We start from the raw sequence: 21,242 nt of genomic DNA, 5'->3' as shown, positions 1-21,242 counted from the left end.
GCTGTGCTCTATTGATGGGCACTGATTCTCTTTTAGAATGAGGGGGAAAAGATCTTCAATCTTCACTGCAATGGGCGGGATCTTTTTAGTTGTGGTATGTGAACTTAGATGCGGCGTGTGGGATCTAGCTCCCTGACCCGGGATGGAACCCTCGCCCCCTGCTTTGGGAGTGTGGAGTCTTAGCCAGTGGACCAGCAGGGAAGTCCCAACACGTATTCTTCAAGGAGCACACTCAGCACTGCCTGGGGCCCTGCGACCACAGAAGGCAGGTGGGGACGTACCTGCTAGCATCAGGGCTCGGATGCACTCCGTCCGGCCCTGCATGGCAGCTTTCATGAGGGCCGTGAACCCGAACGCGTTCCTCCTTTCAAGGTCGAGACCGGGAAAATAGTTCAACAAGTAGTTGGTGATGGTGATGTGCCCTGCAAAGAGAAACGCACACGTCGATGGACCACCCTCCACAAAGAGCGGGCATCCCAGAGGGGCTTCCTACAGAGGGAAACGGGGCAGCGTCTGCCTGCAGGACTGGACCATCTTTGGGAGCGTGGGCAGTGTGTGTGTTTGCCTCCCAGGCCACGGGAAAAAATTCTCAGGAGTCCAGGATACGAGGCGACAGAGGACCCTGCCTGGGCCACAGCACTGCTGCCTCTGGTGCACTCATGTTTGCTTCTGCCAACCCGCTTGAGGCCCAGCTGTCCAGGCAACCCGTTAAGGAGGGCATATGGGGGGCAAGGAGGCTGCGGGGGTGGCGAGAGCACACCTGAGCTGGTCCCACGCAGATGCTGTCTGTTCCCAGCAGGTGAGGGCGACGCAAAACAGAACAGGAAGCTCGGGGCCATTTCCCAGAATTCCAGAGCCTCGGGGAATAGACAGTCTGCATCTCATCACCGTAGCAACAGGATGTGTTAGTGCGCACGGCCACCCTGGCATGGCTCAGAAGGTCCTCTCTCTCTCTCTCTCTCTCTTACACACACACACACACCCACAGGGAACACAGGGAGTACTGCTACCCAGACCCTCATCCATTAACCCAAGCAGGTAAGAATATTCATATCAGAATATAAATTTCTCCCCTTCATTGCCCTGTACTTCCAAAAAACAGGCCGGATTTTCCGCTCATTCCCAGAGGATTCACAAAAAGCCCACACACTCTTTGGCAGCAGTGAATAAGGAGAACATCATGTGAGAAGCCGTGTTCCCAGGATGCTCCTGGGAGCATCCAGAGAAAGATCCTCAGACGACACACGAAGAGTCTCTGGGGTCAAATGCCTGTGCTGTCCGAAGCCTGCTGGCCACACTTCTTAGGTCCTCGAGTGACATGACACGCCACCCTCCCCATGCCCCAGACGGTTGAGTCCCTTAGACCAAGGTCCCCACCGTGGCATCGCTGACACCTGGGCCAGGTAACTCTGTGTGGGGCTGTCCCGTGCCCTGTAGGATGGTGGGCCACCTCCTTGAACTCCACCCACTAGACACTGTAGCTACCACGCCTTCCTCCCTCCCAGGCATGACAACCGCAAGTGTCTCTGGACCTCACCAAGTATCGCCAGGGGCGAAATCAGCCCTGTTGAGAACCACTGTCCCAGAGGCTCAGATGTCACCATTTCAGGACCAAGGTGGAGGACGGCTTCCCTTGCTGCTCCCCTTCACCCTGATCCCTGCACCCCCAGCCCCTCTTGCTTGCCATCTGCATCCTGGCCCTAATCATGATGGTTAACACAGCTCAGGAGTGCAGGCAGTCTGCACGAGGGCCTGGGTACCAGTCTCCATCCTTTTTTTGGCGGGGAGGGGGGGAGTGCTGCTTTGGGTATTTGTTCATGCATGAGGGCTTTATCTAGTTGCCGTGAGCGGGGACTGCTCTCTAGTTGCGGTGTTGGGCTTCTCACTGCAGTGGCTTCCAGGCTCCAGGGCTCAGGAGTGGCAGGGCACAGGCTGAGTTGCCCCTCGGCATGTGAGACCTTCCCCGAGCAGAGATGGAACCCACGTCCCCTGCACTGGCAGGCAGATTCCTCACCACGGGACCACCAGGGAAGTCCCCAGTCTCCATCCCTCCACCCTGAGGATTCAGCTCCGAAACCCCCTTCATCCCCACCCGTGCAGGTCCCTCAGAAACCACGCCCCCCCCACGTCAGGGCAGGTGTGGGGCCAGGTGGACACGGAACTGGACTTTCTGCTTTCCCTCCAGCTCTCCACAGGGAGGCTTCTGTACCTCGGAGAGGCCGGGAACCCTGAGGCTCCTTCCCCGGCTGGTACCAGGAAGGGCACTGTGTGAGATCAGGGATATGGCAGAGGAGGTAAGACCTCCCTGGAAGACGGCAGCCACGAGGCACAAGGTGCTTCCTGAGACTCACACACACACACACACACACACACGCCCTGCAGGCCGGGAGGCCGAGCGAACACAGGCCCCCAGCGCAGCAGCAGGCAGAAGCCCCCTCTCCCGCCGCATTGGCATCACCTGGGCTTCGCCCCGGCCCTGCCGATACGTGCCCGCCCCTCAGTAACCAAGTCCTCCCACGTGGGAGCCCCGTCCTCCCTGTCACACCCCGATCGAGACAGACGTGCAGGTGGGACTCGGTTTCCTTCCTCAAACGGCACCAGACGCTGCAGGCTGCTGGCCAAGCGATAGTACCTCCTTCTCATCAGCCTCCGGGTGAAAAACGAACAAGCGGCAGAAACCAGGGTGTGGACACGAGCAGAGGCAGTGTGGTCCTCCCCGGGGCAGACCTCAGCCCGCCTCCTGACCGCATCGCACACATGAAAAGGTGAAACATCGCTGACTTTCTGAGATGAGCGCTGACTAACCCGGTCCTGTCACTGGGTTAACAAGCCAGAAACAGATGGGCGGGACCTTTCTGATCCGTGACTCACAGGTTCCAACCAGAGGCTGACACTTTGTGACTCCCCACTGTTTACAGAACCCCGCCCCGCCACCCAGGAAGGATGCTGGCTGTCAGATCCCCAACGCAGCTTAACTGGGGCAAACTATCAGGGCGGGGGCAGGGGGAGGGGGTCTTTTGATCTCAGTTGCGTTTGTCGTCCAGCTAAGCGCTTTGCAGCACCTGTCAGTTCGATTTAGCCAGGGTCATAGTGAAACAAATTGCAATTTGTTTAGAGCCATTTTTTTTTTTTTTAAATGTGAAGGAGCATGTCGGCCACACTTTCAGCAGGATGTCCTTTGCACTGACATATCCGAAACACTCTGAGCAGGCAGGGAGAAGGAACACCTAGGATCCACAAAGCAAACGGTTCATCACATAGATCTGTCCTGCGTGTTATGTAGAGATCAGAAAAACCCACGCATTCTGACAACTCGGATTCAAGCTGTCATGACCCATGAAATCACTCCCAGGTCCCACTGGCTTCCTCAGGATGACAGAACAATACCTCTCATCGCACTGACAATCTCACTCAGCTGAAACAGAGGATGGACCTGATGCTGCTGAGAATGAATAGATGTTAACCTTCTTTAAGATGACAATTAACCAAAAGGAGCTTTCTCTTTGAGTAACAAAGATGACAAATGATAGGTAGATAGATAGATGATAAGTAAGTAGATAGATAGAGGGACAGATGATAGCTAGGTAAGCGATAGACGATAGACAGAAGTCAGACAGACTGACAGGGAGGTACATAGATTGATGAATGGATCATAGATGGGTAGGTAGATGGATAGATGACAGTTAGTTAATGAATAGATATGCAGGCAGATGATAGGTAGATAGGTAGGTAGATGGTAGATGACAGATGGATCGATCATAGATGATAGGGAGGTAGATAGATAGATGACAGATGATAAATAAGTGGAGAGATTGGGGAAGGGAACGGCAACCCGCTCCAGTATTCTTACCTGGAGAATCCCTTGGGAAGAGGAGCCTGGTGGGCTACAGTCCAGTTCAGTTCAGTTCAGTCGCTCAGTCATGTCCAACTCTTTGAGACTCCATGGACTGCAGCATGCCAGGCCTCCCTGTCCATCACCAACTCCTGGAGTTTACTCAAACTCATGTCCATTGAGTCAGTGATGCCATCCAACCATCTCATCCTCTGTCATCCCCTTCTCCTCCCACCTTCAATCTTTCCCAGCATCAGAGTCTTTTGCAGTGAGTCAGCTGTTCGCATCAGGTGGTCAAAGTATTGGAGTTTCAGCTTCAACATCAGTCCTTCTAATGAATATTCAGGACTGATTTCCTTTAGGATGGACTGGTTGGATCTCCTTGCAGTCCAAAGGACTCTCAAGAGTCTTCTGCAACACCACAGTTCAAAAGCATCAATTCCTCAGCATGAACAGTATGAAAAGGGCTATAGTCCATGGGGTTGCAAAGAGTCAAACACAACTGGGTGACTAAAACACACGCACACACAAGTAGAGAGACAGGTAGGTAACAGGTATATGGATAGATGATAGATACAGGTAGATCACAGATAGATACAGGTAGACGGACAGATGAAAGGTAGGTAAGTAGATAGGTAGATGATAGATAGGTTGATGGATAGATGATAGGTAACTAAATAGAGCACAGCAAGGAGATCCAACCAGTCCACCCTAAAGGAGATCAGTCTTGAATGTTCATTGGAAGGACTGATGCTGAAGCTGAAACTCCAATACTTTGGCCATGTGATGCGAAGAACTGACTCCTTTGGAAAAGACCCTGATGCTGGTAAAGATTGAAGGCAGGAGGAGAAGGGGATGGCAGAGGATAAGATGGTTGGATGGCATCACCGACTCGATGGACATGAATTTGAGAAAGCTCCAGGAGTTGGTGATGGACAGGGAGGCCTGGCATGCTGCAGTCCGTGGGGTCACAAAGAGTTGGACATGACTGAGCAACTGAACTGAACTTCCTTATAAAACAGAATGTGTCTCACATTAAAATCTAGTTTGAGCCTAGTCACCATGGGCCATATGGAATAGGATTTGGTCCCTGAAGTCTTCAGAATGGACTTGACAAGTGGGCTGACCACACACAGCTCAAGAATAACCCCTCCCATGGACCCCATGAGCCTTACCCTGCCTAAAAGCAGGGCATAAGTGACCCAAGGAATAAGTTAATTCTTGATGACACAGCTTCAGTGGGGTCACTAAGTGGCCAAGCAGACAGAAAACTGAGTACTTAAGAGAGCTAGCTCTGAGAACACCCAAGTTCAAGCTCGCAGCCTGCCATTTAAAATCTGGATGACCTTGGGAGGCTCACTGAATCTGTTTCTACATCTGGAAAACCAGAGATAATATCAACCTCACAATGGTGAAAATGACAGGAGACTAAGTATGTATGCTGCTGCTGCTAAGTCACTTCAGTCGTGTCCGACTCTGTGCGACCCCATAGACGGCAGCCCATCAGGCTCCCCGTCCCTGGGATTCTCCAGGCAAGAACACTGGAGTGGGTTGCCATTGCCTTCTCCAATGCATGAAAGTGAAAAGTGAAAGTGAAGTCACTCAGTCATGTCCGACTCCTTGAGACCCCATGGACTGCAGCCTACTAGGCTCCTCCATCCATGGGATTTTCCAGGCAAGAGTACTGGAGTGGGGTGCCATTGCCTTATCCAAAGTATGTATAAACAGTGCCTAGTAGACAAATCTCAGGGCAGAAAAATTTCAAATAACTTATGTACGTACTCCACTCCCAAGGAGGTCACACAGTAGATCCCACTCCTTCACTTGTGGGTTGTGCACAGACCCCACTCCAAAGAGTAGACTGTGGAGATGGTGGTGGGGGTGGTAATCTTACGAGAGAGACGTCTGGCCAACACGACCTCAGCCAGGTGATCAGGGTCAACGGTCATGTCCAGAGCGTGCACGGACAAAGATTCTCTGCTGATCAAACTTCAGTCAGGCTCCTGAACCTCCTCCCAGGTGCATCTGTGCCCTTCCTTGCAAAGTCTCACTTTAGCAAGAACCCAGCTAATAAGTCAGTTGAACTCTAGTTAACTCACCCCTGCCCAACTCTAGTGTCTGATCTGTTCTTCATCCTCCACCACCCCGCAGGGGATATCAAATCACCCCGACCCGTCTTCATCGAGGATCTTGCTAGGTTGGTTTGACCAGAATCTCTCTGATGTTCCGTCTTAGTAATTTTCCATCCACAGACCCCTCCCCCACCATTCTTCTGCTCCTTGGCTATAAATTCCCACTTGCCCATTGCGATGGTCCTGACACCTGTCCAATGATTCTGAACAAAATCGGCCTGACCATCTGTAACTGGTGTCATTGAACACTTAAAAAAAAAATAAAACCCTTCATAGGACGTCATAAGAACCGCAATGTCCTCTGTGGTCCTCCTTTAAAAAAAACCAAAACTCCACTCTAATCGTGGAAAAAACAACAGACACACAAATTGAGGGACCCACTACAGACTACTACCCACTCCAGTATTCTTGCCTGGGAAATCCCATGGACAGAGGAACCTGGCGGGCTACAGTCTGTGGGGTCGCAGAGAGTCAGGCATGACTGAAGTGACTTAGCACACACACTGCAGACCACGAAACAAGCACTCCCCAGACTGTCAAGGTCGTCAAGTCTGAGAAACTGTCCAGCCAAGAGGAGCCTGAGGGGACATGACAACGAAACGCCACCTGGGACCCTAGCCAGGATCTTGGAACAGAAAAGGGACGTTGGGGGGAAAACGAGGAAGTCTGAATTTTAAGAAATGGACTTGAGTTAATAATAAAAAATGCATCAATGTGGGTTTGTTTATTTTGTTCAACATGTCGTAATAGTGTAAGATTCTACTACAGGGGTAACCAGGTGTGGGGTGTACTGAATTCTCTGCAGAATCTTTGCAGTTTTTCTGTAAGTCTGAACTAGTCTAAAAACTCAAAAGTTTATCTTACGAAAGGGAAGTCTAGGCAAGGGCCACTCAATAGACTGCGAGGTAGGGATAGTGACTCTCGTCTGGCTGCTAGGTGTGGATCCCATCCACGCCATACACAAGTCTCACCAGTGGGGGGGGGGCAGGGGGCTCGTGGGTGGGCGTGCAATGGACAGAGAAGATGGTGGCTGGACCCCAGCAGGGCAGGAGCGTGGAGAGGAGATGTTGACTCGGAAGGAAGTGAATGGACACATCTTGGTGATTGTTGGGCTGAGCCAAATAACAGAAAGAGAAAAACCAAAGGTGACTCCTGGGGCCACCCCAGCCCCAGGGTTCTGACTCTACTTTGGATATCGCTGTTGTTGTTGTTTAGTTGGCCAATGGCGTTTTCTCTGAGAGTACATGGGAGTGGAAAAGTCCATGGTGGCCAAGCCTGCCTTCCTATCCATCTATCTATGTTGTGGAAGAAAAGCTCCCTTTGGATCATTGCCAAGGTTTTAAAGAGAAAAGGTTAATACCTATACATTCTTAGAAGCATCATGTCTACCCTTGATTTCCATTGAGTGATGATCCCCCAAGCCCCAAGTGGGGAATTTTAAACTTTCCCACTCTCTTTTATTTTTTTCTTAATTATTTATTTTTTGCTGGGCCTGTTGCCACCCAGGCTTTTCTCTAGTTGCGGTGAGCTGGGGCTGCTCACTAGTTGCGGTGCGTAGGCTTCTCTTTGAGGCGTTTTTTCTTGTTGTGGAGTGCAGGCTCTAGAACGCAAGGGCTTCAGTAGTTGTGGCAGGGGCTGTGATTCCCTGGCTCCAGAGGACAGGCGCAATAGTTTGCGGTGCACAGGTTTAGCTGCTCCACCGCATGCGGGATCTTCCCCGACCAGGGATCAAACCCGTGTCTCCTGCATTGGCAGGCGGATTCTTTACCCCTGAGCCATCAGGAAAGCCCTAAACTTTCCCACTCTTAAGTCACCTGCCTTACAGGAAACCCCTCTGCACCTCCTACTTCATAGAGGGAACCGAAACCACAGAAGGCAACTCCCTCTCCTTTCCCCCCCGCCACCCCCCACACTTCCCCACATCCCTCCTAGAAATGAGGAGAGGATTCTTCTCCTATTGAAATGCCAATCTCGCCTCCCCCTCCAGCGCTTTAAAGACACTCCGCATCTACTGCTGGGGAACATATTCATGCTACAAAGTACTTCCTCTTTCTTTTCAACCTCTCCCACCTTCCAAATTCATTCCCACCAGACTGTATAACGGCTTAAATTTTTCGCCTTTTGCTACGTGGCTTCAGCGTTCTTCAGCTAAGAACACTGGGACTTCCCTGGTGGTCCACTGGTTAAGAATCCTCCTGCCAATGCAGAGGACAGGGGTTCCATCCCTGGTCCGGGAAGATCCCACACACCATGGGACAACTATGCCTGTGTGTTACAATTACTGAGGCCCTCACACCCTATGCTTTACAACAAGAGACGCCAACACAATGAGAAGCCCTCACACCGCAAGCAGACAAAGCCTGAGCATAGAAGTTAACACCCAGTGCAGTCAAAAAAAACCAACAACAACATTGGTCCATACTGGGCCACACTGGGCCATACTGGGCCCATACTGGCCACACACACTGGCGGGACCATCTACCCAAGGAGAACATGCCCAAGCTGACGTGACGGTTCCAGGAAGAGGATGAGAAACGCATGGAGCAGAGCGGCCCAGGTGGACGGGTGCAGTTCGCTCACAGATACGTGAGCAAAGGCAGTCTAGATCAGCCGGCTCCCAGCCCATCCACAGATGCATCAACTATAAACACATGTCAAACTAGAGTGTTGGGGGCTGTCATGCAGCAGTAAGCTGGTACATGTGCTCAGGGGTCTCCTATCTTAAAATACACATGACTGTCTTAGTCCACTCGAGCTGCTGTAACAAACTGCCATTAAACAAGAATTTTTTTTTTTTTTTTCACAGTGCTGGAGGCTGGGAAGTTCAAGGTCAAAGTCCCAGCAGTTTCTGTCTGGTGAGAACCCACTTCCAGTGGCTGGCGAGAGCCCACTTCCTGGTTCATAGATAGCTGTCCTGTTGTGTTCTCACATGGCAGAAGGGGTAAGGGAGCTCTCTGGGGTCTCTTTTATGGAGCACTAATTCTATTCATGAGGGATCCCCCCCGCCTCATGACCTAATTATCTCCCTAAAGCCCCATCTCCTATTACCATCCCTTGGAGATTAGGATTCAACACATGAATTTGGAGGGGGGACATAAACATCCAATCCATTGCAATGATCAACAATAATCCCTGTGGCCCTGTCTTTGCATTCCAGTCATCTGCCAATCATCTGACATCTTTTTAGTCTGAATTCTAGTCACCTACTCTCACTATTGCTACTTACACCCCCACCAATTCTCCTGAAACCATCTTTCATCATTCCCCGATGACTGTCTTGTACCAAAAATCCAACAGTTATGAGTCAGTTCCCACCTTATTAGACATTTCCATAGCATTAACCACTTGTCTGCTCCATCTAACACTTTCTGCAAATGTCCTAAGAGCTCACCCTTCTGATTTTCTTCCTAGCTCTCTGGCCACCCCTCAATTTTCTTTGTGAATTCTTTTGTTTTCTGCTTTCTGAAATGCCACTGTTCCTCAGATGCATGACTAAGCCTTCTTCTCATCCCGTACACCCTCCCTCAGTGATCCTATCCACCCTCACGGATCAAGCCATCATCCTAAAACTTTCAGATCACTTATCTCTAGCTAATCTCTTTTCCTGAGTTTCTTACCTAAGTATTTGTCTACTGGATATTTCATCTTGGGCATTCCACCAACAAATCAAAATCAACATATAAAACTCAAAACATGTTTCTTCCAAACCTACTCCTCCCATCCACATTCTTCGTCAGTGATGAACATCACCAATCACCCACCAAAGTGCCCAAGCCAGAAGTCTGGGCTTTCTCTTCAGCCCTCCCCTATCCCATCAACATCCAAGTATGGAGGAATTCTGCCAAAGCCACTTCTTAAACATATGTCCGTGTTTCCCCATCCCCACTTCTAACCTGGATGAGAGCCACCACAATATCCTTCCTGGGGTCCATTCCTCTCCTAACTGAACTTGTCCCATTTATGCTCCATTTTCTACACCATCAGCAAGAAACTCTTCCGATCAACACAACTACTACTTAAACCCTCTCATGCTTCCTACTCTTTAGATAAATTCTTGACTCTTTAACCAGCTGGCTTCTTTCTATCTAGCCCTGCTCTCTGAAAGGTAGCAGAATATGCCACCCAAAACATGCACCTGTGGCATAAGAATTATTTTGAGCCAAAGACAACAGAGAAGAAGCAGATACAAGAAAAGCTCCCTGTCCTCCCCCATTTGCCTAAAAGCAGGACATACATTTTCTTATTTTATTCTTATATTTTCCCGGGTTTTATTGAGATATGATTAATATCCAGCACTGTGTTGAATTAAGGAGTACAGCATAATGATTTGACTTCCATATATTGTGAAATATTACCACAGTAAGTGTAGTTAACATCCATCATGTCATTCACATACCCAAAAAGGGGTATGGTTTTTCTTCTTTGTAACGAGACATTATTCAAAAACGGCTTTCTTTTGTCCTGTCATTTCTCCATAAATATATGGAGATGGCATACATTTCCATCTTCCATCTTTATGGAAGATGACATATAAGCCAGAGTTCTGAGCCACCTGCTTGAGTTACTCATCTTTAGCTGGGTATCCCCCACTTACACATGAGGTGTATGTGTTTATAGATGTCTGGTTCTCTTGTTAGTCTTTTATTACAAGGGTCTCCCTTGGGAATCCAGTAGGGTAGAGAGAAGGTTATTTTTCCTTCCCTGTATCCCCTCTTCATCCTCAGCTCTTGCACCCATGGACTCTGTAAGCACACAACTCTCTCTCTTTTTTAAAATGGTAATTTGTTTATGTATTTGGCTGTGCTGGGTCCTCACTGCTGCTCGGGCTCCTCTCCAGTTGCAGCAGGCAGGAGCTACTCTCCAGCCGCAGTGCCCGAGGTGCTCATTCCGGTGGCTTCTCTCGTTGCGGCTCCTGGGCTCTAGAGCACAGGCTCAGTAGTTGTGGTGCTCAGACTTAGTCACCCTGCAGCATGTGGGGTCTTCCCCGACCTGGGATCTGACCCGAGTCCCCTGCATTGGCAGGCGGATTCTTTACCCCTGAGCTGTCAGGTAAGACCACAGCTCCCTTCTCATTCACCCGTGGGCCATGCCTTCTCTAACCTACTGGTCTTTGCAGTCCCCCTGCCAGATATGTTCTTCCTTTGCTTTTTACCCAGCTACCCGACGGGCCACCCCTTCCAATGGAAGCTCTGCCCTCGTCCCCCAAGACTGAATCAGGCACCTACATCATGATGCCTCATGGGTCGCATTTCCATGTGGCCATGGATTCCCACAGCCACCATAACCCTCATGACCCTGATCGCAAGTCCAAAACTTCCAACGGACAGCACGCTTGGTAAATATTTAGTAAGTAAAAAAGCTGAAGGATTCCTACTGCTCCCTTGAAAGAAGTTCACATGATCAGAAAATTTGGTAATTTTCATGTCCCTGGTGTCTCTGTCCGTAAAGAATCTGCCTGCAGTGTAGGAGACCTGGGTTCGATCCCTGGGTTAGGAAGATCCCCTGAAGGAGGTCATGGCAACCCACTCCAGTATTCTTGCCTGGAGAATCCCATGGACAGAGGAGCCTGGCAGGCTGCAGTCCATGGGGTCACAAAGAATCAGACATGACTGACTAAACACAAGTCATAAAAACACATTCTCAAGATCACATGGCCATCACAATTAATAATTTTTGACTCATTCAACATGTAACTGGTACCAATTATGAGCTAAAAGTCTTGTTTATGCTTTCATTCAAGGAAAGAAAACAGACAATAAACCCATGCTGCTCTAAAAATGGGAAAACGTTACTGAATTAGGGTTGTCTAATGGCAATCCACTCCAGTATTCTTGTCTGAAAAATCCCAGGGACAGAGGAGCCTAGTGGGCTACAGTCCAAAAGGTCACAAAGAGTTGGACATGACCCAGCACGCGCACACACACAGACTTGATTGATCTGACAGCAGGTACTCAGAATGGGATTTCCCAAATGAGGCCAGCAGAGGGAACTGTTGATTGGAAACATCACGTTCCAGCAGCACCAATGAAGAGGACAGGTTCTTTGTTCCCATCCAGAAATGGGGTGGGGGGGGCTGCACGTGGGGGCAGCAGTGGGAAGCGCACACAGGCCATCCTCTCTATCTGCGGAGCACACACAGGCCATCCTCTCTAATTGGGGAGCAGGGCCATCCTCGCTAATTGGGGAGCAGGACCAGCAGTTTCAAAGGAGGTGGCTCTGCTGCGCTCGGTCAGAAAGGCTCAGAAAACTAGAGTTTACTGGAAAAGGCAAGGCAGTGCTAGGAAACCTGAGAGACGTGCCAAGCCCTAATTTATTTTAAACAGAAACCGAGTAAAAGCAAAACACTTCAAAAATCCATAAAAATCACAATGAAGTCAGACTCAAATCATGATCGGGTGTAGTGATAATAAAATAAGATAAATACAATGAAGAGGCGTTTATCCCCGGCTCAGGCCAAGTCATACATTCTCCTCGAAAGTGGGACCCTCCCCAAATCCAGTTCACAAGTCAGAACACACACAGGCGGCCTGAGCCCCCCGGCCGCTGCCTGAAGCCTCCCGTCTCCAGCGGCAAGTGACATGAAGAATGTCATGGAGGGCTTCTTTGGGGTTAGCTGCTCAGCTGTGTCTGACTCTTTGCAACGCCATGGACTGTAGCCTGCCGGCTCCTCTGTCCATGGGACTTTCCAGGCAAGGATACTGGAGTGGGTTGCCATTGACTCAGTGGTAAAGAATCCACCTGTCAATGCAGGAGACTTGGGTTCGATCCCTGGTCCAACAAGATCCCACATGCCATGGAGCAACCAAGCCCATGCACCACAACTATTTAGACCACACTCTAAAGCCTGGGAACCACAACTACCGAAGCCCAGGAGCCCTAGAGCCTGTATTCCACAAGAGATGTGACTGCAATGAGAAGGCTGCTTACCACAACTAGAAAGAAGTCCCCACTTACTGCAACGAGAGAAAAGTCAGCACATTGCAATGAAGACCCGGCACAGGCAAAAATAACAAATAAATAAGTTAAAAAATAATGCCAGACTGGCTCTCAGTGCATTTCCTACTGAACTTGAAAGATATGTTCAATGAATAACAGGCTTCAAGGATGCACCAGAGGCTGTGTGCTGAACCAACTTGATATTATCACCAGTTCAGAAAGACCCCTGTGTTTTCTGACTTCATCTTACTTCTGCCGTTCTGTTAAAGGGGAACACAAAACAGGAAAAGGAAACACCTAAATCCATCCAATACTTTGGCCACCTGATGCAAAGAGCTGACTCAGTGGAAAAGACCCTGATGTTTTAGAAAGATTTAAGGCAGGAGGAGAAGGGGATGACAGAGAATGAGATGGTGGGATGGCATCACTGACTCAATGGACATGAGTTTGAGCAAACTTCTGGAGATAGTGGAGGATAGGGAAGCCTGGTGTGCTGCAGTCCATGGGGTCACAAAGAGTTGGACGAGATCGAGTGACTGAACAATAAACAAAGCCTCCCCGCGGGATGTAATTCATTCCTTCCATTATCTCACTTTATACTTTTGTTAGGGCAAGTCTGGTAGAGGTTAAAATTACTGACTAAGTGATATTTAGGGATTCTTGGAGGCTTTATTTTCATACATTCTCTCCATAAATAAGCCTAATTCAGGTTCGGTTGTATCTGTTTTTTACATTTTTTTTTTAGTGTAGACCATTAAAAAAGCCTTTGTTGAATTTGTTATAATACTGCTTCTGTTTTGTGTTTTGGTTTTTTGACCATGGCCACAATACATATGGGATCTAAGCTCCCTGACTAGGGATTGAACCCCCACCCTTTGCGTTGGAAGGGCGACGTCTTAACCACTAGACCACCAGGGAAGCCCCTCAGCTGTATCCTGATTCTGCAGAAGAACCTGAGAAAGTCAGGCTTTGAAGAGAACACGAGACAGGCATATCAGGCATTTGCCTCCTAATTTACACTCCGAGGCAGGACTCCTGACTCTCAGCTGAGATACACAGCTGTGATAGCAAATAATACAAACGTGTGGTCACTTCCCAGCCTTCCTTGACCACACAGATTCGGCGGGGGCCAACGCTGACCAGACCAAGTCAGCTGGGGTCACTGCACCGCCCTGGCCAGTGACTGGTTTGGCCTGGGCCGGGCGTGTGAGGCAAGCCTGACAGCTGTGAGGCAAGCCGAAGCTGTGCTGGAGGCTTCTGGAAACGCTCTCCCGTCTCAGGGAACAGAACACGGACCGGGACTTGCTCCTTCCCGAAGCGTCCGACGCTGTAACATGAAGCCACACTGTTTGGAGCTGCCAGGCCATCTTGGGACCAGAGGGAAAAGGTCAAGAATTTTTGAGAAGCCAGGCCCAGGTCCTGACAACATGATGCCACAAAATGAAGCAACCACCCCTCACCCCCAACTGTTGCCTTCAGACAGGTCATGTTGCAAGAGAAGGCTGTTTCCTCATCATGGAAGCGTGTTTCGTTGGACACTCAGGAGACTGCCCCCAAAAGCGCCAGAGCAGATCCTAGGTGCCAATAAAAATCACAGAAACACAACTGCACCTGGTACCTCAGATGGTAAAGACTCCATCTGCAACGCCAGAGACCTGGGTTCGATCCCTGGGACGGGAAGATCCCCTGGAGAAGGAAATGGCCACCCACTGCAGTATTCTTGCCTGGAGAATCCCCTGGACAGAGGAGCCTGGAGGACTGCAGTCCCTGGGGTCGCAAAGAGTCGGCCACGACTGAGCACTAACACACACACACACAGCTGCAAACAGTAAACGAAGTCCGTTTGCGCTGACGCATTCTCAGTCCGGGGGAACATACTGCGAAATCAAAATTGGTACAGCTTTTCCTAAAAAGCCACTTGGCAGGGCCTTCCCTGGTGGTCCAGTGGTGAAGACTCCGCACTTCCACGGCCGGGGGCGCCTGTTCAGCCCCTGGTCGGGGAACTAAGATCCCAGAGGCCCTGTGGCACAGCCAACAGCAGCAGCAGCAGAAAACCACTTGGCCAGGGCTCCGTAAATGTACACGCTGAAAACGCGCCGGTCCTTTGATGAAGCGATGGAGTTCTAAGAATCTGTGCGCATGTTTCTTCTCTTTCCTTCTCTGCCCTGCTCTGACCTCCACAAACCACACCTGCCGGGTCCCTTAGCCCTGAAGTCTCAGGTGTGACTTAGCAGGGGCCCTGTGGAAGGTGCCGAGGGGATGCGCCTCTGGTCCCCGCCCTCCTTCCATGGGGGCAGCCCTCCCCCTCTCTCCCCCCAGGACCCTCCTCTGAGCTCCGTCCCCACCCACTCGCAGTCCCCTTACCCATTCCTCGATTTAGCCTCTGAGCGCACCTTCTGCTCTCCTGTTCCACCAGGATGTTGGCAGGTACGCCCCCCGCCCCCCAAACTGTCCCCCTCCCGTCCCACCACCCCCGACCCCGACACTAATGGCTGAACACTCCTACGTCGTCTGTAACCGGCTAATTCAGAAACCCTCGAGCCCAAGACTTTAAATTCAGGAGATGGGGTTGTGTGTGCCCTTGCCCGCCCCTGTAGAGTCAGCACATAACACAGACATTGGACATAAGGTGACTGCTGGATAAATATCAATGTATGACAAAACCCACTGAAAAAAAAAAAAAAAGAAGATCTTGTATGGAAAGATGAGCCACAGTTGACTGACCTTCTCAGTTACTGGACGCCAGGGACATGGCCGTGAACACACCGTCACTCAGGGGTGCACTGGTCCACGCAGAAAGATCTCCTAGATCTACTGAGTGCAAACAATTAAAATCAAGTCTCCACAGACCCATCCATATAAATAAAAGGTGCCTGCACACGCTTTGTGTTTGAAAAGGAGAGAGACTGAGTTCTGGAAAAGTAACCCGCTGGAATGTGGCCAGACAATGAGAGAACTGGGGAGAGAGAAAAGGGACAATGCTTTTATTTTTTTAAACAGTTTTTCAAAATATTTATTTTATTTATTTGGCTGGACCAGGTCTTAGTTGCCGCATGTGGGATCCAGTTCCCTGATCGGGGATCGAACCCAGACCCCCTTGTACTTAGAGTGCAGAGTCTTAGTCACCGGACCACTAGGGAAGTCCTGGGGAAATCTCTAATGATTTTTTAAAATAATACTTCCGAAGTGATTTTTCACTGTAAGCACTTATTACTATATGTTTTTTGGTAGTAAGAAATCATCAAATAAATAAAGCTAGTTATGGAACTGGATTAAAATGGGGCATCATTTGATTCTATCCACTAAAATTGCAAATAGCCTCTTTGGTTAAAATATCAGTACATGAAAGTCATGAAAAGGCGCTCAGCTGCTGTCCTTTATCCTCGCTGCGATCTAGCGATAGCTGTGTCCCTGTGATAACATCTCACCCGGCTCCGTGAACCACTCCAGCCCCAGCTCGGAGGCCCGCTGACAGGTGCCTGGGCCACCATTCCAGTTCTCCAAGTGAGGTCCCCAGACCAGAAGCACCAGCCTCACCTGGGAACTCACTGCAACACACAGGGCGAGTCTCACCCCAGACCTTACTGTTGTCGTTTACTGAGTCGTTTCTGACTCTTTGTGACCCCACGAACTGCAGCTCACCAGACTCCTCTGTCCACGGGATTTTCCAGGCAAGAATCCTGGAGTGGGTTGCCATTTTCTACTCCAGGGAATTTCCCAACCCAGAGATTGCATTGGCAGGTGGATTCTTTACCATGGAGCCACCTGGGAAGTCCCAGACCTACACAATCCAAAACCCTGGGGACTGGCTCCAGCCATCTGGGTTAAAACACAGATTATCCATGCGTGGGTTATGATGATTCAGCTTGTAACTGAGCACGATCCTCCGGGGCCTTCTCAGGACAGACATACACACACACACCCCACCACGTCCTCTGTCTGCCTCTTGTTTGTATAAAAAAACACATTAGCCTCCTAGGCCTTCCTCAAGTTCCAAAGAATAAATTTAATCAGAGTAGTGAGAAAATGCAGAAATGAAGGAGAACAGTCAAGCAAAACAAATGAGTAATAGTTTAGCCATTAAACAAAGTCAAGGACCTTCAGTTCCTTCCCAAGGGCCACAGGTAATATTCTGAGCCACGTCCTCTGAGCTGTTTTGCAGATGCTGGAACTCCCGCCAGGTGGAAGAAGTTAACTGTGTGCTGCCCATAAGCACGAGATGCCAGACCGCTTGGAACTAGAGGTTGATGAGGTTGACTTCCAGTTTTCTCACCACCAACCAATCAGCAGAATGTCCATGAGCTGATCAGACATCTGACAACCCCTCTTCCTCATCCTGTCTTTAAAAACATGAAAGCCTTTCGGGGAGTTGCAGCCTTTGGAGCACTAGCTGCCTGGATACCTTACTTGGTGCCAGCAATAAACGCTGCCCTTTCCTTCACCACAACCCAGGGTCAGGAGGTTGGCTTTACTGTGTGCTGGCAAGCGGACCCAAGTTTGGTTCAGTAACAAGCTTAAGGCTGACAACCAGGCTCTGTGTTCTGAGGTCATGATACTCCCAGGGAGGAGGGAAGCAAGTCATCATCCCGAGTTGTATCAACATATTAAGGAAAAATCACATCCTCACATGGAGGCAATTACGATAAACAAGGAAACACGGTTTTCTTTAAAGCACAGCACGACAGAGGATGAAATGGTTGGATGGCATCACCAACTCAATGGACATGAGTTTGAGCAAGCTCCAGGAGTTGGTGATGGACAGGGAAGCCTGGCGTGCTGCTGTCCATGGGGTCGCAAAGAGCCGGACACGACTGAGTGATTGAACTGAACAGCACAAAACCACACTCCACCCTTCCCTGCTCCCAAATAATTCAGTGCCAAACCTTGGTGGGCAGAGCCAGGAGGCTCCCTTGCAGGCCTGGGTGGGTGTCTCAGGGGTCAGGGCCCCAGTGGAAGGAGTGGGCACCGTGCAAGGGGGAGGGCAGTCCATACAGAGCATGAACAAATCATGTTCATAAAAATAAGTAGGTCAAGGGCTGTGGAAGCCAGGAAAAAGAGGAAATACATTACGTTTTGTTTCTAAAAGAAGATAAACAGAATCCACCGACATGTCCAATCGTTAACAATGGTTTCCTCCAGAAAGTAAAAACGGAAAGAACTGGGAGTGAGGAGCTAAGCAATTTTCACCCTTAACTTTAATTGCTTGTGTGTTTTATTTTCCAAACATTATCTACTATATTTTACAATCAGCTTATCAGAACATTGGCAGGGCTGCGTGGAGAAAGCAACCAGGAGAGCCGCCACATTGCCAGCCTCCTCCGGCACGAACCAGTCTGGGTCATAGCCCCAACCCCTCACCACACCCCCACCACTGGTACCCGCACACTTCAACACACCCCAGCCATCTGCATCCCACCAGCTGCTCTGCAGTCTAACATTTTCTGGAGGGGAGGCTCCACCAGGGACCACCAGCTCTCCTGAGGGCAGAGCAGGAAGTCCATGAACACAGAAGCCTGTCCCCTGTCCCCACTTCCCACTCATGACCTAATGGGCAGAAGACTTATCTGTACTAGAAACCGCAGAAAGACACCATCCACTGGCCAGAATTCCTGGAAGGAATTTCTATCTAATGCAGTGGACACAGAAGCAGGTTGCAGGGAAGGACTGGGCATTACAGGTATTTGACCTGTAATTTATAGGTATGAGCCCTCGGGGGGCTCCACCAGAGTCCCCAGAGAGAAAGAGGGGCTTCAGAGATGCATGGAAACCCACTGATGCTGTTTCCAACTCCCAGGCACACGAGCCAAGCCCATGGTGCTCCCACGCCCAGCTCCTGCTGGCTGCAGAGATGACACCAGGCAGGGGGCGGGAGACAGTCAACCAGGCTGCTGCCCCACCCCACGCCTGCAGCCCAGGGTGGGGAGCAGCTGGGGTGACCGACCCCAGCCTTCCCGGGTTTCTCTCTGGGCCCCAGGCCCAGACCCAGAGCCTGGAAAACACACGGAGCCCTCTTCTTCTCTCTTTGCTGGACCTCTGTCTAACCTTGAAAGGACCTATGCCATCATTTCTTTAATTCATTATTTTTTAATTGGAGGATAATGGCTTTACAATGTCGTGTTAGTTTCCACTGTACGGCAAAGTGAATCAGCTCTATGTATACATATATCCCCTCCCTCTTAAGCCTCCCTCTCACAAGCCCCCATCCCACCCCTCGAGGTCATCACAGAGCACCGAGCTGAGTTCCCTGTGCAGCATCCCACTAGCCATGTCATCTCTGACTTAAATAAACCAGTCAGGGAAGCACAAGCCCTGCGTAAAGATAGTCGAACTTTGTATTCCTCCAAATTCCTATGTTGAAACCCCAGTCCCCACTGTGTCTGTACTTGGAGATGGAGGTTTTGTGCAGGGAACTTAAGGTTAAATGAGGTCATATGGGTGGGGCCCTGATCAAACAGGACTGGTGTCCTTACACGAGGAGACACGAGTCCCCTGGATCTCTTCTCTCTGCCGTTCAAGGACACAGCAGGAAGATGCCATGTGCAATCCAGGAAGAGAGGCCTCCCCAGGAACCAAGTGGCCCAGCACCTTGACCCTGGACTTCCAGCCTCCAAAACTGTGAGAAATAAATTTCTGCTGTTTAAGCGCCTAACGTATGGTATTTTTGTTACTAGCAGCCCAAATGGACTAAGACATTAGCATGCTCATGAAGAAAAAAACTACATGAGTTTGAGCAAACTTTGGGAGATCGTGAAGGATGGGGAAGCCTGGTGTGCTGCTGTCCATGGGATTGCAAAGAACCTGGACACAGCTGAGCAACTGAACAACAGCCCAATGAATAGTATTAAAACTAACTAACGAAGTCATGTGAAGCATTTCCAAAGATCTTAAAGAAGAGAAAAGAAAAAACAATGATGACAGAGTGTTGAGAGGAGGATCTAACCTACACCTAAGAGGGAACCCCAGGAAGAAAGAAACAAGGCTGATGCAGTGTTCAAAGAGGAAACAGGAAAGTGTTCCCGAAAATAAAAATATGCCTAACATGAGTCAAACAGAGAAGGAATGGAAACACACGGTATGACTGTTTTCAGGTTTTTTTTGTTGGTGGCAGTTGGTTGGGTTCTGTGCACTGTCAAGGATGCGGGGCAGGCATCATCACAGTCTAAGACATATCAGGGTGTCACAAAGGCAAAAATCAGGCTGGACTCAGATTGTTCCTCTGCAACACAGTTCTTTTCTTTTTTTTTTTTAACAGGAAAATGGCAAGTTGTATTTTTCTGTGTGAGTACGAAATAAAAATATTTTCAAATAGGCAAGAATTCAGAAAGTACCTCATGGGTATTGATACCATAGGCACCACTAATACCCCTACACATACAAAGAGCTCTTGCAAATCACTAAGTAACCTCTTCTTCCTGTTCGTTCTCATACTCCAGGATGAGACTCCAGTCCATGCCATGGCTCCGCTGCCCAGAAATACCTGGCAACCCGTCTGTATCGCAGTGGGAACTGAAGTCCGGCACTCCACACTCTCCACTGGCCGTGGAGACTGCTTACCTAGATGGCTCAGCATTTCAAAGGCCTGGGGCCCAAGTGGAGATGATGTTTCTCCTTTCGTATGTCCCCTCATGACCTACCCTTTCATGCACACCTCTTTGAGTTGGCATCACCCACCGTCCAGAAGGGCTGAAAGCCAGCCCAGATCCACCTCTCCTCCCGTGGCCCACCATCTCAACCACTGGGACCTGAGCTTTCTGCCACACGGCCTGTGTTTCTTCTCTGCTCTGTGACAAGGACTCCGTGTCCACCAGGGTCATCTCACCCCTGTCACCACCCACCCAGCCTCATGCCACTCAAGTGCATCTCCTCACCTTGGATCTAGACCCTTGATCACCTGGTCCTGCTTCCTCACGGGGCCACTTCTTCTCCCATCCTAGAGGCATGCAGTCCTCGGCCCTTCCTGAGACGATCCGGGTCCCTCTGGGTCCCCAGGCTTTATGGTGTCTGAACAGGAACTGCCTGCCTCTGACCTCTGCAATGCCCAGCACAGGCCCCCTGCTCCATGACCCCAGTCCCAAAGCATCAGGTTAGATGGGGTGTTCTCACCCCAAATCTCTGGACACACCTTCCATCACAGCCCCATCAGATGGCTATTTAGCTGGACAATTACTCAAGGGCAGAAATGCCCTTCACTTCACTGCCCCGGTCCCTGCCTTGGTCCTTGGTCAGTGTGAGGTTAACGAGAGATGAGGCCTCCATCACTGAATGCTTCTCACAAAATCCTTTTACTCTTTTGCACCTGGACTTTCAGAATCTGGAGTGCCTCTGTATGAGGGAAGCCTTCA

The 21,242-nt window shown here is 49.9% G+C and overlaps 1 protein-coding gene across 1 annotated transcript in view; it reads right to left on the bottom strand.

Moving 5' to 3' along the window:
• Window positions 1-21,242, bottom strand: part of ANKRD33B (ankyrin repeat domain 33B) — a 98,708-nt gene that overhangs the window by 12,357 nt on the left and 65,109 nt on the right. Inside the window, exon 3 of the mRNA XM_043489106.1 lies at window positions 282-422. Within this exon, the coding sequence (XP_043345041.1) occupies window positions 282-422 (141 nt within the window). The remainder of the gene's footprint in view (window positions 1-281; window positions 423-21,242) is intronic.

This window comes from Cervus canadensis, chromosome 16, assembly GCF_019320065.1.
Source record: "Cervus canadensis isolate Bull #8, Minnesota chromosome 16, ASM1932006v1, whole genome shotgun sequence".
Lineage (NCBI taxonomy): Eukaryota > Metazoa > Chordata > Mammalia > Artiodactyla > Cervidae > Cervus > Cervus canadensis.
Note: the sequence above shows the minus strand (reverse complement) of the source record. Positions and strands in the feature narration are given on the sequence as shown.